We start from the raw sequence: 16,948 nt of genomic DNA on the forward strand, positions 1-16,948 counted from the left end.
TATACACATTCATGGATCTACAATCTGTCGATACCTGTACCTTGGCATTGCACAAGGTCATGTTTTTTTCTGACTGTTTATGACGTTTACACTAAATCCATTGGATGTTGGATGTGTACGGATTGATAATCTAGTCTTAGATGCATGATTTTGTTTATTAGTTGTTAGTGGCTTTGAACTAGCTGTCAGTAACTGCGAGTACTCTCAGATCTGTATTTTGTATTTTTATCCATCTGATGCGTTAAGTCTCTTTCAACTGATTTTTATAGTTCGTTCTTATGTTGTACTGTTACACCACTGTCCCAGGTTAGGGGGAGGGTTGGGATCCCGCTAACATGTTTAACCCCGCCACATTCTGTATGTATGTGTCTGTCCTAAGTCAGGAGCCTGTAATTCAGTGGTTGTCAATTGTTTATGTGTTACATATTTGTTATTCGTTCATTTTTTGTACATAAATTAGGCCGTAAGTATTCTCGTTTGAAGTGTTTTATATGGTCATTTGGAGCCTTTTATAGCTGACTGTGCGGTATGGGCTTTGCTCATTGTTGAAGGCCGTACGGTGACCTATAGTTGTTAATTTCTGTGTCATTTGGTAACTTGTGGAGAGTTGTCTCATTGACAATCATACCACATCTTCTTTTTTATACCACATAAAGATACTAGACTTACACAAAGCATACACACAGTAACTTACACCAAAGAATCCCACATTTCCCTATAGAAAGTAAAATTACCATTGATACAATTATCATATACAAATGTTTATCTCAGTGCTTGGAAAAGAATGAAAAAAAATGAGTCATATAAATTTTATAATAAAAAAACATTCTACCTAACAATCTTTTAAATACATGCATCACCTTTCCTTTGCTAGGAAATGTAATCCTTTATATATTCCAAAACAATAAAACCAAAGCTCACAAACTAAAACCACTAAATGCATCAAACTGCAACAAATCTTTTCTTAAAACAGTTTGTACTTATTTCTTCTGAATACCAAAAAAAAAAAAGATGTAAAGAAATAGAATTTGCATTTACTTGAATATGAACTTTTAACTTGTATCATTTTGAATTTTTTCTTTAAAATGATGAAAGTACAAAAATACAAGTTTGATATGAACAATTTACATGATTTAAAGTATAAAAAGAAGTCTAAGACAAATAGTTCACCTAAAATTTGACAAAAAGTGCAGACATTGCAGTTTGATGTGAAGAAGTAACATTTAGATATTCAAATAATAAAAGCACACTGTGTAACATCTCAGTGTACTTACGATACGGAAACAAATCTACTTTGTTCTCTCTCAAGTGCGTCTTTCAGTTTGGAGATCTGATACTGTAGATTGGAAGTTTCTTTCTGAAGATCAAGATTATGATTCTTCTCTCTGGACAACAGGGTAGATAACTCACTTTTTCTTTCACATTCCATATCGTAACGAGATCTGACATCATCTTTGAGTATTTTTTCTTGCTGTAACTTAAATTCTAACATTTGTGCTGAAATTTAAAAAAATGAAGAATGTGTAACCATGATTAAAAAAAATTCTACTATTTTGCTTGTTATGAGTCAACTTCAAACTCAGATTTGACTTGAAAAAAAAATTCAAATTATAAATGATAAATCGATTTGTCTTTTTATTTATGTATAGCTGTCTTGGATGTTTTGTACCCACATAGGTTTAGAAAATTTAAATATATCAATTTATCAAAAAAAAAACTTAAATGTTACAAACTGCAGTGTTAAAAATGTGCTTAAAGTCAAATAAAACTTCAAATTAAAAACAAAAATGACGCATATGTATTTTATAACTAAATGGCTAGTTTTCATTATTAAACTTATGTACATATACTTTTTTTCTGAAGAAAATTCTTTAATTTGTCCAAATTTTGAAGAAATTTACTTTTTTCTGAATTGTTCGCTTCCAGCCAACAATTCGCCGACATGTTTTCCGTATGCAGTTACCTCAGCGTGACCTTTCTCGTAAAAATCCCCTGATCTCAATTACGCAAGTGCGAAAGGGAACACCAAATTGGCAGAGAGAGTCAACAAACGTAAACATCGCTCCGTCATCGAAAAAATATATATCTTATTGTACATGTTATACACGTGCTTACTTGAATATCCATGCTTCTTTGTTGATTGTTTACAAAGGTGACAATCGGTAAACTTCGGCTTAAAAACAGGACCATCAATTAGCCACCATATTTTCAAAAAAAAACTGATCGAGTGAAATATTGTTTTGACGATTATTCGAAATGGATGCGTAAAAATGATAAAATCGAGCACAGAAGACTAAGTTTATGATATATGCATGCATTGGTTTAAGAATTGGATTAACTTTATTTTTTAACAGTCACTCGTTTCATATGACTTTAAACAAAAACTAGAGGCTCCAAGTAGCCTGTGTGGCTCACCTGATATTTTTGTTCACAATTGATGCATGAAATAATGCAACCATTATACTTTTGCTTTAGTTTCAGAGATATAAGCCAAAAACTGCGTTTCACCCCTATGTTCTATTTTTAGCCATGTTGGTTGGCAGGCGGGGTCATCGGACACATTTTTAAAACTAGATACCCTTATGATGATTGTGGCCAAGTTTGGTTAAATTTGTCTCAGTAGTTTCAGAGGAGTAGATTTTTGTAAAAGATTACAAAAATTTACGAAAAATTGTAAAAAATTAAATTTCAAGGGCAATAACTCCTTAAGGGGTCATTTGACAATTGTGGTCATGTCGATTTATTTGTAGATCTTACTTTGCTAAACATTATTGCTGTTTATATTTTATCTCTATCTATAATAATATTCAAGATAACCAAAAACTGCAAAATTTGCCTAAAATTACCAATTCAGGGGCAGCAAACCATCAAAAGGTTGTCTGATTCGTCTGAAAATTTCAGGGCAGATAGATCTTAACTTGATGAACAATTGTACATATCAGATTTGCTTTAAATGCTTTAGTTTCAAAGATATAGGCCAAAAACTGTATTTTACCCCTATGTTCTATTTTTAGCCATGTCAGCCATGTTGGTTGGCAAGCGGAGTCATCGGACACATTTTTTTAAACTAGATACCCTAATGATGATTGTAGCCAAGTTTGGTTGAATTTGTCTATGTAGTTTCAGAGGAGAAGATTTTTGTGAAAGATTACAAAAATTTATGAAAAATTGTTAAAAATTGACTATAAAGGGCAATAACTCCTTTAGGGGTCAATTGACAATTTTGGTCATTTGACTAATTTGTAGATCTTACTTTGCTAAACATTATTGCTGTTTACAGTTTATCTCTATCTAGAATAATATTCAAGATAATAACCAAAAACTGCAAAATTTCCTTAAAACTACTATTTATGGGGCAGCAACCCAACAACGGGTCGTCTGATTCGTCTGAAAATGACAGGACAGATAGATCTAAACCTGGTGAACATTTTTACCTCGTAACAGATTTTCTATAAATGATTTAGTTTCAGAGATATAAGCCAAAAACTGCATTTTATCCCTATGTTCTATTTTTAGCCATGGCGGCCATGTTGGTTGGCAAGCGGGGTCGAAGGCACATTTTTTTAAATTAGATACCCCAATGATGATTGTGGCCAAGTTTGGTTAAATTTGGTCCAGTAGTTTCAGAGGAGAAGATTTTTGTAAAAGTTAACGGACGACGACGGACGACAATTGATGAAAAAAGCTCACTTGGCCCATTGGGCAAGGTGAGCTAAAAAGAGACAAGAATACCAAAAGGATTATTCATAACCGAATAAACTGTTTTGGTCACTAGTGGAGAGTTGTCTCATTAGCAATCATACCAAAGTTTCTCATTTTTATATTGACAATGCAATTGCAAAAAACGGTAGACTAAGAAATGACAAACAATTCCATGAAACACTACATAGAAAACTAAAGATTAAGCAACATGGACCCCACCAAAACTGGTTCATGTAATATGAATGTTATAGTATTACTAGATTTAGATTTTAAACTTATTTTACTCATTAAGATATGAAAAGGACTGAGCAACAGACATAGCCTATAAAAGATCTCTCCATGTACAAGGTATAAATCAAATATTAACAACTCTATTTAAAATAATATAATATACTGGAAAATGCATGCTACTTATGAGCACACATAAACAAATACATATTTACAGTGTCAATCATATTTAAGTATGTAGTCAATTAATCATCATTTTAGTACCTTCAGACATGTCCTTTATAAGTCATTAGAAATATATATCGTAGTACTGTTAAAAGATCTTCAAATAATTGTTAAATATGAAAACCAATATTGCTCAGGAACAAAGTTTGATTCAGATGAGTGACCTAATTACCAAAATTCCTTACTCTTTTTGTTTCAAAACCTAACCTTTCCAGTGACAGTATGCTTTTACAATTAACAATGAGTTGATAACTGGAAAAAAATGACTGGTGTACATGAATTTTGTTATAGTAACGCCTTACCTTCGTATGAATGAAGTACATGATACACATCTTCTTTGTTAAATATAAATAGCATCTTCAACTTTTGTATTCTACACTTAAATTAAGATTTAAAGTCGTATGAAATATAACTCTTCAAGCTATTAAGGAAGAAATGAATTACCTTGTATTTTAGCTTGTCTTTCTTTCCTTGTGGTTTGTTCTTCTAAACCACTGAGCTGCTCTGACATTTTCTCTCGTTCTTCCTGATGTTTCATCATAGAGATGTTGGTATGAGCTCTTAGATCTCTGATTTCCGCTAACATTGACTGACGATCGGCGTTGAAAATCTGGCCTAGTGAGGACTTCTGGTGTTTTTCCTGTTCAAATTAGTTATCTTTGTTTTACTTTAACAAAGCTGATTGTAAATATGTGTTTGGAAAGAAGAAGACAAGCATTATAAGATACTGGCTAAGACTCTATAAAACTTTTCCATTTTCTTTTTATCCTTTTGTCTGCATATTTTCTATCACTAATTATGCAATTTTTTTAATGTGGATCAAACCATACACTTGAATTTTTTTTCCTTCCAGGTAAGCTTACATCACTTAGGGGTAGCAGCAAAGACTTTTCTCACAGTAAAAAGCATGTGCAAGTATGATGAAGTGTCTTCCTATAGACTGTTTTCTTACTAACTAGGCATTACAAATTGATTCGACGTGTTGGTCTTATTCTTTAATATTATATTGACACGTTCTTGTCCTAATATAGATGTACTATTTGCCACTGGATATTAAACACGTACCCATCAACTTTAACATATACTTATCTTAATTACCTGGTTTCTGATTTTCTGTTCCAAATTCTGTATCTCAGAAAGATCTGCGGTTGGGTGAGACAACACATGTGACCTTAATTCAGCCAATAAGGTGTCCCATTCTTTGGCAAATACATAACTTATGGCTTGTAGAAGTTCACCTCTCCAATCAGATACACCAGGACCCTAAAATCAAGATTCAACATCATAAACATTTATTTGAAGGTAAAAAAAAAATCCACTTTACCAGGAAACAATAAAATTGAAGACCACAAATATTCTTTTTTAAATAACTAGCTAACTGATAGTGAGCTATTATATGTTGTTACTATTTTTTTCTGAAAAAGTTCTCCTTATTCTAATTGTAACTATATGATTAGACATGCAGTAAATATAGAATGAGTAATAAGTAATTTTCATAAATTTACCTTCTAAGCTTTTTTACATAATAGCAAAATATTTTAGGGTAGACTACATATCTTTATATAAATAAAATCTCGTTAAGCAGATTGAAAGCAATTTGACATATTCAACAAACATTATTACAACACAAATTCCAACAAGGAAATCTTAACAAAATTATCTGGTTTTAAAGCAACAGTGTACACCAGACATTTACATATTGATGCAGTACAAAACATTGGTGAAAGACATGTTTCAAGGTATGGTGACTCTAGTACAAAGATAATCTAATGACATAAAACACATTAAATGACTCACAAAGTAATGATAATCTCTATCAAAAGGATCTTGGTAATATCTATGCTATTTAAGGAAAAATAACAGAGTATAAATTATTTTTTTGCATAATAACTAAGTTCCAAAGTCCTGATAAATGTGAAACAAGAATGTGTCCAAAGTACACGGATGCCCCACTCACACTATCATTTTCTATGTTCAGTGGACCGTGAAATTAAGGGTCAAAACTCTAATTAGGCAATAAAATTAGTAAGATCATATCATAGGAATCATGTGTACTAGGTTTCAAGTTGATTAGACTTCAACTTCATCAATAAACAGCTGCGCCATGAGTGCAAGATACGCCCGAAACATTTTCAAAGAATAAAGTTAAATAACTTCTCAATTTCATCAGAAATTTATGAAAAACTAATGGGTGGTTATCTTATTAGGTATAATTCAGTCACCAAAGCACTTTAAAGATATCGTCCGAAAACTGGTTGATCACCCCCTTTTTGTGATTAAAATTCCACAACTCGAAAAGGAAAAATCTAAAATGTATAAAAATCGAAAGGGAGCTAACAACAATAGATAAAAACAATTGGCCAAAGTTTCACGAAAACTTCTGAAAGCATTTTTAAGTTATTGTCTGAAAACGGGAAAATCCCCCTTTTTAATGAATAAAACCCCATAACTAGGAAATGAATAATATGAAATTTATAAAAGTCTAAAGGGAACTCATGTCAATAGATATAAACAATTCATTAAAGATTCTTGCAAATTGGGGAAAGTGTTTTTGAGTTGCTGTCCGAAACTAGAGGCTCCAAGAAGCCTGTGTCGCTCACCTGATATTTTTGTTTACAATTGATGCATGAAATAATGCAACCATTATACTGTTGCTTTAGTTTCAGAGATATAAGCCAAAAACTACATTTTACCCCTATGTTCTATTTTTAGCCATGTCGGCCATGTTGGTAGGCAGGCGGGGTCATCGGACACATTTTTGAAACTAAATACCCTAATGATGATTATGCCAAAGTTTCGTTAAATTTGTCTCAGTAGTTTCAGAGGAGAAGAATTTTCAAAAAGATTACAAAAATTTACCAAAAATTGTTAAAAATTGACTTTAAAGGGCAATAAATCCTTAAGGGGTCAATTGATTTATTTGTAGATCTTATTTTAGTGAACATTATTGCTGTTTACAGTTTACTTCTATCTAGAATAATATTCAATTTAATTTCCAAAAAACTGCAAAATTTCCTTAAAATTACTATTTATGGGGCAGCAACCCAACAACGGATTATCTGATTCGTCTGAAAATGACAGGGCAGATAGATCTTAACCTAATCAACATTTTTACTCCATGTCAGATTTACTCTAAATGCTTTTGTTTCAGAGATATAATGTTGACGACGACGGATGGACAGACAGGCGGACGGACAACGGTATACCATAATACGTCCCGTAAACGGGCGTATAAAAACTACCTTGACCAAAAACTTTAATCTGAAGCAGGATATAAGTGGGGCATTAAAATTCTTCAAACAATTCCATAATATTAGGTGTTAACTTCAACATAGGTGCAATTTTCCTGAGAAGTTTCAGGGATATGGATTGAAATCTGCAGGCAGAGTTGATTACAAAAAATTGAAAACAACACGTTTAATAATTTCATGCGTCCGAAGCGCTTTTCTGGATTTACCTTCATCAGGAACGCTCAAAGCCAAACATTTGAAATCCGAGGGATGTATAAGTACCGAAACAGTTGAAGAGCTATATGACAAAAATACATAAAACAAAGAGCCAAATTCATCTAAGGTCAACTTTGCCTGAGGGAGTTGAAACCTTAGTTTCTTTATAATTTCAAAATTTATAAACGGACAATTTTAGAAAGATTTGTTATAAATCATGTCAGTACCGAAGTACTGACTACTGAGCTGATGATACCCTCGGGTACTGACAGTCTACCAGCAGAGGTATCGACCCAGTGATGTAAAAAATTGAAAACAACACGTTAAATAATTTCATGCGTCCGAAGCGCTTTTCTGGATTTACCTTCACCAGGAGCGCTCAAAGCCAAACATTTGAAATCCGAGGGATGTATAAGTACCGAAACAGTTGAAGAGCTATATGACAAAAATACATAAAACAAAGAGCCAAATTCATCTAAGGTCAACTATGCCTGAGGGAGTTGAAACCTTAGTTTCTTTATAATTTCAAAATTTATAAACGGACAATTTTAGAAAGATTTGTTATAAATCATGTCAGTCCCGAAGTACTGACTACTGAGCTGATGATACCCTCGGGGACTGATAGTCCACCAGCAGAGGTATCGACCCAGTGATGTAAAAAATTAAAACAACACGTTTAATAATTTCATGCGTCCGAAGCGCTTTTCTGGATTTACCTTCATCAGGAACGCTCAAAGCCAAACATTTGAAATCCGAGGGATGTATAAGTACCGAAACAGTTGAAGAGCTATATGACAAAAATACATAAAACAAAGAGTCAAATTCATCTAAGGTCAACTTTGCCTGAGGGAGTTGAAACCTTAGTTTCTTTATAACTTCAAAATTTATAAACGGACAATTTTAAAAAGATTGGTTATAAATCATGTCAGTACCGAAGTACTGACAACTGAGCTGATGATACCCTCGGGGACTGATAGTCCACCAGCAGAGGTATCGACCCAGTGATGTAAAAAATTAAAAACAACACGTTTAATAATTTCATGCGTCCGAAGCGCTTTTCTGGATTTACCTTCATCAGGAACGCTCAAAGCCAAACATTTGAAATCCGAGGGATGTATAAGTACCGAAACAGTTGAAGAGCTATATGACAAAAATACATAAAACAAAGAGCCAAATTCATCTAAGGTCAACTTTGCCTGAGGGAGTTGAAACCTTAGTTTCTTTATAATTTCAAAATTTATAAACGGACAATTTTAAAAAGATTGGTTATAAATCATGTCAGTACCGAAGTACTGACTACTGAGCTGATGATACCCTCGGGGACTGATAGTCCACCAGCAGAGGTATCGACCCAGTGATGTAAAAAATTAAAAACAACACGTTTAATAATTTCATGCGTCCGAAGCGCTTTTCTGGATTTACCTTCATCAGGAACGCTCAAAGCCAAACATTTGAAATCCGAGGGATGTATAAGTACCGAAACAGTTGAAGAGCTATATGACAAAAATACATAAAACAAAGAGCCAAATTCATCTAAGGTCAACTTTGCCTGAGGGAGTTGAAACCTTAGTTTCTTTATAATTTCAAAATTTATAAACGGACAATTTTAGAAAGATTTGTTATAAATCATGTCAGTACCGAAGTACTGACTCCTGAGCTGATGATACCCTCGGGGACTGATAGTCCACCAGCAGAGGTATCGACCCAGTGATGTAAAAAATTGAAAACAACACGTTTAATAATTTCATGCGTCCGAAGCGCTTTTCTGGATTTACCTTCATCAGGAACGCTCAAAGCCAAACATTTGAAATCCGAGAGATGTATAAGTACCGAAACAGTTGAAGAGCTATATGACAAAAATACATAAAACAAAGAGCCAAATTCATCTAAGGTCAACTTTGCCTGAGGGAGTTGAAACCTTAGTTTCTTTATAATTTAAAAATTTATAAACGGACAATTTTAGAAAGATTTGTTATAAATCATGTCAGTACCGAAGTACTGACTCCTGAGCTGATGATACCCTCGGGGACTGATAGTCCACCAGCAGAGGTATCGACCCAGTGATGTAAAAAATTAAAAACAACACGTTTAATAATTTCATGCGTCCGAAGCGCTTTTCTAGATTTACCTTCATCAGGAACGCTCAAAGCCAAACATTTGAAATCCGAGAGATTTATAAGTACCAAAACAGTTGAAGAGCTATATGACAAAATACATAAAACAAAGAGCCAAATTCATCTAAGGTCAACTATGCCTGAGGGAGTTGAAACCTTAGTTTCTTTATAATTTCAAAATTTATAAACGGACAATTTTAGAAAGATTTGTTATAAATCATGTCAGTACCGAAGTACTGACTACTGAGCTGATGATACCCTCGGGGACTGATAGTCCACCAGCAGAGGTATCGACCCAGTGATGTAAAAAATTGAAAAAACTTAGGTACCCTCTTGTTCTCGCCTGTCCTCACTCATCCCACTATAAGCTGGTTTTGGACTTTGAAGAAAAATTGTATATGAGATGGTATTTTATTTTGTGGTTTTGACAAATTCAAGAAATTTTGAATTTTGTTGAATATTAAAACCTTCACCACTGAAATCAATGAAATTAAGTACTCCATGACTAATAATGAATCCACAGCATGTGATACAAATATTGTGAGAATGCAATTAATTTTACCTTCTCAAGTCCTCGGCGTTTATGTGTTTGTGCCAAAAGATCTTTGAGTAATTGTATAGCCGACAGTAAGCTTTGTTTCTCGCTCTCCCATGATGTTTTCAATAATTCTACATCAACTTCTTTATCAATCCGAGTTGGTGACATGTGACAATTCAGGAACTGTAACTCTGACATACTTAACATCTGTACACCTTCTCTGTGGAGGCGATTCATTAACATCTGAAATGTGATAACATGTACTTTTTCATTAATTTCATCTTCTCATATTCTGACAATCTTTTATTAAGTACACAAGCTAGAACTTTAAGTAGGTCAGTAAAGGACAGGATGGTATATTACAAGCATGTTAAAGCACAACACATAAAACAATGTAAACAGTAAGAGGTAAACGAACTCCCATATCTATCTAATAATATGATATTATTACGTGAGTATTTCTGTATTGGCCTTGTTATTGGTCCGAGGCTTGCTGTAGGCAGCTGTCCGAGGACCAATAACAACGCCAATACAGAAATACTTACATAATGATATCTTTATTAATTAAATACAGTGTTACCATATTTTTTTTATTTCATTTCACAAGAGATAAACATTTTTTACCTAGAAGTGAAACTATCCAAATCTGAGTTCCCATTTATAAGCTGCAATATCAAATGATCTGGTGCTGTTTCCAGGTGTCTTCTACATTTTTTCATCTGATGAATTTTTTTACCCTTTCCAGTCACTATAAAGTGTTACAATTCATATTTAGACGCAACACATAAATAGAAATTGGAAAGGTACTGCCATTGCATGTGTAATGCAGAAACAAATTGATTATTTAAAAACAATTAATGTAGGAGTTGAATATGATTGAAAATGATACAACTATCCATAAGCCAACTGACCGAAGAACGAAGATTTGAATAATTACAGGTCAACCTTCCACAATGCATATGCCTGGTTCGGGTTGCAAAATAAATGACAGTTTACAAAACATGAGAAGCGAAAGTTAACAGTAAATCGATTTGTACCTGAGGTCGACAAGAAATGAACTTTGTGATAATCTACTCGTTGCCCAAACCTGAAAAAATTCAATTGTCTGATAACAAAATGCTTTTAAAATGAACGTGATCGTCTTTAGCCTGAAATATATGCAACACTGAACGTTTCGGAAAGTTTATGGTGAGTAAATGAAAATTTACCTGCGTATTCCAAACGACTGTTTACTCTAAGTTTGTGTTTATCATGACTTTCGATCTAAAAACTAGAGACGTTCCGAAATCCTGTATTGGCCGAAACAGAACTCGGTCAATACAGAAACTAGAGGCTCTCAAGAGCCTGTGTCGCTCACCTGTATCTACTGTGGTTTTGGAAATCATGTAAAAAAAGGTTTAAATATAATAAATAGTATTAGATACCCTAATAATGATTGAGGCCAAGTTTGTTTTATTTGGCCCAGTAGTTAAATTAAAAGCAGTTCATCCAACTAGTAACTAGACTTACAATAGTTCCTGAAGACCCCTTATCATTATTTATATTAGTTTTCAATTGTGACCATTTGAAATTGTTTTTTTTTTTACAATTTTCCCTTAGACTTGTATAGTAAATTCCTATGCTCCATTTTTAGCCATGTCGGACATGATGGCAGGGTCATCGGATATATTTTTCAATCAAGATACCCTATTGAAAATTGTGGCTAAGTTTAATTCTATTTGGCCCAGTAGATTAAGTGTAGAAGATTTTTGTAAAAGATTGCAAAAATTTACGAAAAAATTGTTAAAAATTGACTATAAAGGGTAATAACTCCTTAAGGGGTCAATTGAAAAATTTTGTCATGTTGACTTATTTGTAGATCGTACTTTGCTGAACATTATTGCTGTTTACAGTTTATTTCTATCTATAATAATATTTAAGATAATAACCAAAAACTGCAAGATTTCCTTAAAATTACCAATTCAGGGGCAGCAATCCAACAACTGGTTGTCTGATTCGTCTAAAAATTTCAGGGCAGATAGATCATAACCTGATGAACAGTTTTACTTGTGTCAGATTTGCTCTAAATGCTTTAGTTTCAGAGATATAAGCCAAAAACTGCATTTTACCCCATGTTCTATTTTTAGCCATGGCGGCCATGTTGGTTGGCAGGTCGGATCATGGCACACATTTTTTAAACTAGATACCCTAATGATGATTGTGGCCAAGTTTGGTTGAATTTGGCTTTGTAGTTTCAGAGGAGAACATTTTTTTTTAAAGTTAACGGACGTCGACGACGACGACGGACGAAGCACGACGATGGACGCCAAGTGATGAGAAAAGCTCACTTGGCCTTTCGGCCAGGTGAGCTTAAAAATCAATATTGGCCGAGTTATTCTGTATTGGCCGCATTGACACTTTTATATTGCATAGGCAGTTTTCATCATATTAAGTTCAATAATAGAGTAGTTAATTAATAATATTCAATATTGGATCTCTAAATATATCTCAGCTCTTGCTGTGTTAGTCAAATAATTATTCCAAAAAATCTGAAAGAAGTTGCAGATTAAAATTTTATGTTAAAGTTTAAGTGGTTAAGAGTTACAGATATATATATATAGGTACACTAAGGATTCTACTGAACATTTCAAATTGATTGATGGCACCTTTATGTCAGCCAACAAACTACGAGCGTATAATTGATTGATTGATTGTCGGTTGCTTAACGTCCAGTGGCAACATGCGTATAAAGCTGTTGAATAGTTTCTTTGAAATCCTTTTCATAATTATTGTGGAAAAGTGGAGGAGTGAATACAAAGTATGACTAATAAATTAAAGGACACACCAAACCCTATTATCTCCCACTTCAGTAACCAAGAGTAAGATAAAGCCAAAGCAAATAAAATTGGTTCTAATTAAATCACCTGTAACTTAGTTGACACATTTTCATCAGTTGTCATTTCAGTGCTGGATACACCAGTACTGACATCAGTGTTGTCTGTACCACTGGCGCCCTCTGGTTGTCTCTGTAATGATTGCAGCAAACGATTGTCAAGCTTTTCTGACAGGGACATTTCAGACTGCAGACGACGGCCAGCTTCCATTGTCATTGTGTCACTCAGCACTGAAATACAGATAACCACCACTTGAATATGAACATAAATAAATAAAAAAATGAGTTAACAGTTGCAAAAAAATGATTTAACTTTCCCTATTTCACTGCATATTTACTTGGATCCCTACACATACCAAATGGCAGCGCTTAAAATGGTGTTGAATTTTACAAGATGTGTCTTGTAACAAATTATCATTCCTTTACAACCTTAAGATTATGTACGACCACTGATAAATTATCTGTCCTCAAAGATATACATTACCTTAGTTTTAAATCTTAAATCCTTACACAGAATATGTTCATGCTTACACGGAATGAGGTAAAGGTGAACTCATTTAAAGACAGACCTTGCGAAGTATATGTACCTTTATTTCTGTAAAGTAACATCTATGTCTAATTCAAATACTTTGAAAGTAATATTTTTTTTAATCTAGAACTATTGTTTAAAATATTCCCAACCATTTTTTCTCACAAGGAAGCTATTAAACCAAGAGTTCCAAATGGTGAAGTTGAAGTCATCCCTTCGTAAATTTTAGGGACGCCATCACGGGTTGGTTGACCGTTATGGAATAACCGTTTCACAGATGGTATCGGATTTGTTCCTTATGTCGTAACTACAATACCCTTCCCTTTTCACGAATGTGACTTACCGAATTAGACTATTTACCGGATTTGTAATAAAATAAGCAACACGACGGGTGCCACATGTGGAGCAGGATCTGCTTACCCTTCCGGAGCACCTGAGATCACCCCCAGTTTTTGGTGGGGTTCGTGTTGCTTAGTCTTTAGTTTTCTATGTTGTGTCATCTGTACTATTATTTGTTTGTTTGTCTTTTTATTTTTGGCCATGGCGTTGTCAATAGATATAAGAAGATGTGGTATGAGTGCCAATGAGACAACTCTCCATCCAAGTTTTCAGTTTGTTTTCGATCTATGAGTTTGACTGTCCCTCTGGTATCATTCGTCCCTCTTTCAAGGTAACCACAATTTCAGTTGAAACAAGTGTATGTTCTGAGTACAGTTCACTGATTATCAACTCTGAAAAGTGTTCACTACATATTTCTTACCTTCCCTGAGATATTCATATATGTCAATAGGTTTTGCTTAGAAAATAAATGATTGAGTCAAATGACCTATATGCTGATTTAGTCTCTGACCTGGTTCCTGTAGTCTGGCTATTTCTATTTCCTGTTGATGTTTAGCCATCAGTCTGTCTATCTCCTGCTCAAGTTTTCTCTCCATCTCCCTCTTTACTTCTCCTGTTTTCTTCTCCAACTCTGTTTTGTAAAGTTGTTTGAGATATTCAATCTCGTCTTCATGCTTGAGACGTAACTGTGCCAGATTTGTCTCTGAGTCCTGACGAGTTCTGTCCTGCATGGTTTGGATATGTTTATGGTGTTGCTGAGATAGATCATCTCTTGACTCCATAACTTTCTACATTGATAAAAATATATGTGAAGGTAAACTATCATCCCAAACTGGCCTAAGCCCACATCATTACCATGTTAATCAAACAAAAGAAACCAAAGACTGCAGTAGACTAAAAATGTCTTTTAAGTCAAAATTGACATTAAATTGTCAATGCAAAGACACATACAATTTTATGAATAAAATATAAACAAGCATTCTGTGAGTATTACATGGCAATACATCGTCCCCTACCGGTTAAAAATTCATTGTACGGAAACAAAATGCTAACTTGATCTATAAATTGGCACGGTGTTAACTATATAACAAATATCAAGTGAATTTTCTAATTTTATCTGGAACTTGTCATGATAAAACAATACACCAAATATTAAACCAATATCTTCAAGGACAAAGAAAGAAAAAATTGGAAAACTGATTTGCCGGACTAGTGGAAGGACAGAGACAGACGGACGGAGTGCAACCTAAAGTCCCCTTTGACTTCTTCGGTAGCGGACTAATTACACAGTTCCTGACTAGGCTTAAGGACAACTAGTGTGTTTTACGCTTTACGTAAAATGAATTAGACGGTGACCAAGAGCACAGTCTAAAACTGTTGTATTATACGTTTTGTGTTTAGAAAATAAATAGCGCTTACGGGTAAGACTTCATCAGCAAATCAAAATGCAAGAAAAGTAGTAAACAGAACCTGATTCATGTGCCAATAAATATGATATAGCTTAACAACATGGACACATTACTAGTATTTTTCATCTCAACATGTTCAGAACAAATCTAATTACTTTTAGTAACTCTTTCAAGTATTTCAAAACTTGAACAAATTAAAGTTTAAAGGAGCACTAGCTGTCAAATTCATGTTCACCGATTTGACTCAAATTCTGATATTTTATTTATAACAATGTAAAACATTTATCAAAATTATAAAAGTCTAAAATAAATACTTTACAGGGCATGGGCTCAAGAATATGTAGCTTCTTTTCGTGTGTATTTTAGTCTTGACGCCATCTAATTCACTATCGAGTTGACCTACGAACACCACCGATGATCTTATAAGCGATATAAACAAAAATATAGATATAAATAGATAGGGAAATCGTGCATTTGAAATTTTCTAGGTCTGTTTAATTTCATATCATAGATTAAAAATATATGTTAATATCATTTTACCTGTATAAGAATGATGTTTTGTGGATAGAATCAGCCAATCAAATGATTTACCTTCGTTTCACTTTCAATGTTGACATTCTTTTCCTTTAAATAACTCAACACGCACGATTCATGCGTTATCCATCTCTAGCTAAGGGATTAAATTGAAGTTCACATGAATACGGATTCAATGAGGTCGAATTATTCACTTGCAAGTGAATAATTCATCATCAATGTTTCTAAGCTTAATTTGACAAAATTGAACCATACTGGCCGCTAAAAGTGAATCATTATTTCACTTATTCACGTCCATTAATGATTGAACAAAAAAAAATATAATTTAGATTTTTTTATATATCTCGTACCTAGTGCCCTTTTAACAAGTCAAAATTGGTGAACAGAATTTGACACACTAACAGAGGAACATTTAAATAAACATTTCAGTGGCAGACGAAAACATAATTTTTGTTAACTTACCCTGACATAATCTTTTGCAGACATGGATACAGTAGTACGAAACAAGTCAAGTTCAGAAAGTGCTGTCTTAAGATCTTTCCTGAGTTCTTTGATTTCCTACATCAGTTCGAGTCTGTCCATACCCTCTTATTCATCATCAGATTCTAGATGTTCTGATCTGTATGGATAACAATCTCTCTATAAATAAAGTTTTACTTAACTTAATAATAGAAAAAAATCCAGTCAATATAAGCACTGAAATCACAGTTTTGAAATTTGCCACATTTCCCCCCTAAATCCTCTCAAAAAACAAATTTCTCTTTTCAATGTCAGTTTTAATTTCTATTAATTTCATTATTTTTATCATTACTTAAGCTACACACATATTTATTTTGCACTGTTATGGAGATATATAAAGTTAGTTTTGCACCTTCCCTGTTATATATAATGTGCTTAATGGGCCGTGTTGAAGGCTGTACTTTGACCTATAATGGTTTACTTTACAAATTGTGACTTGGATAGAGTCTTTGTCTCATTGGCACTCATATCACATTTTCTTATAGTTAGTTAT

At 33.6% G+C, this 16,948-nt stretch overlaps 2 protein-coding genes across 2 annotated transcripts; both read right to left on the reverse strand.

Moving 5' to 3' along the window:
- Positions 1-652: 652 nt before the first annotated feature.
- LOC127718924 (uncharacterized) lies at positions 653-4,788 on the reverse strand. Its single transcript, XM_052225023.1, has 3 exons — positions 4,600-4,788; positions 1,275-1,497; positions 653-715 (listed from the first exon to the last, which is right to left on the reverse strand). Exons 1-3 carry the CDS (start codon positions 4,739-4,741, stop codon positions 691-693), a joined length of 390 nt encoding a protein of 129 aa, XP_052080983.1. The 5' UTR covers positions 4,742-4,788; the 3' UTR covers positions 653-690.
- Positions 4,789-5,229: 441 nt separating this feature from the next.
- On the reverse strand, positions 5,230-16,569 carry LOC127718785 (uncharacterized). The gene is made up of 5 exons (XM_052224834.1): positions 16,399-16,569; positions 14,505-14,781; positions 13,157-13,356; positions 10,278-10,496; positions 5,230-5,418 (listed from the first exon to the last, which is right to left on the reverse strand). The coding sequence occupies exons 1-5, from the start codon at positions 16,420-16,422 to the stop codon at positions 5,230-5,232; spliced, it is 909 nt and encodes a 302-aa protein (XP_052080794.1). The 5' UTR covers positions 16,423-16,569.
- Positions 16,570-16,948: the final 379 nt, after the last annotated feature.

This window comes from Mytilus californianus, unplaced genomic scaffold (assembly GCF_021869535.1).
Source record: "Mytilus californianus isolate M0D057914Y unplaced genomic scaffold, xbMytCali1.0.p SCAF_10, whole genome shotgun sequence".
Lineage (NCBI taxonomy): Eukaryota > Metazoa > Mollusca > Bivalvia > Mytilida > Mytilidae > Mytilus > Mytilus californianus.

Coding starts and splice junctions, on each gene's coding strand:
- LOC127718785 (XM_052224834.1), bottom strand. CDS start 16,422: ATGTCTGCAAAAGATTATGTCAGG. Junction 13,357..14,504: donor AGCCAGACTACAGGAACCAG/GTCAGAGACTAA, acceptor TCTGTATTTCAG/TGCTGAGTGACACAATGACA. Junction 10,497..13,156: donor ATGTGTCAACTAAGTTACAG/GTGATTTAATTA, acceptor ATCACATTTCAG/ATGTTAATGAATCGCCTCCA.
- LOC127718924 (XM_052225023.1), bottom strand. CDS start 4,741: ATGTTAGCGGAAATCAGAGATCTAAGAGCTCATACCAACATCTCTATG. Junction 1,498..4,599: donor AAGACAAGCTAAAATACAAG/GTAATTCATTTC, acceptor TTTAAATTTCAG/CACAAATGTTAGAATTTAAG. Junction 716..1,274: donor AGTAGATTTGTTTCCGTATC/GTAAGTACACTG, acceptor TACTTTCTATAG/GGAAATGTGGGATTCTTTGG.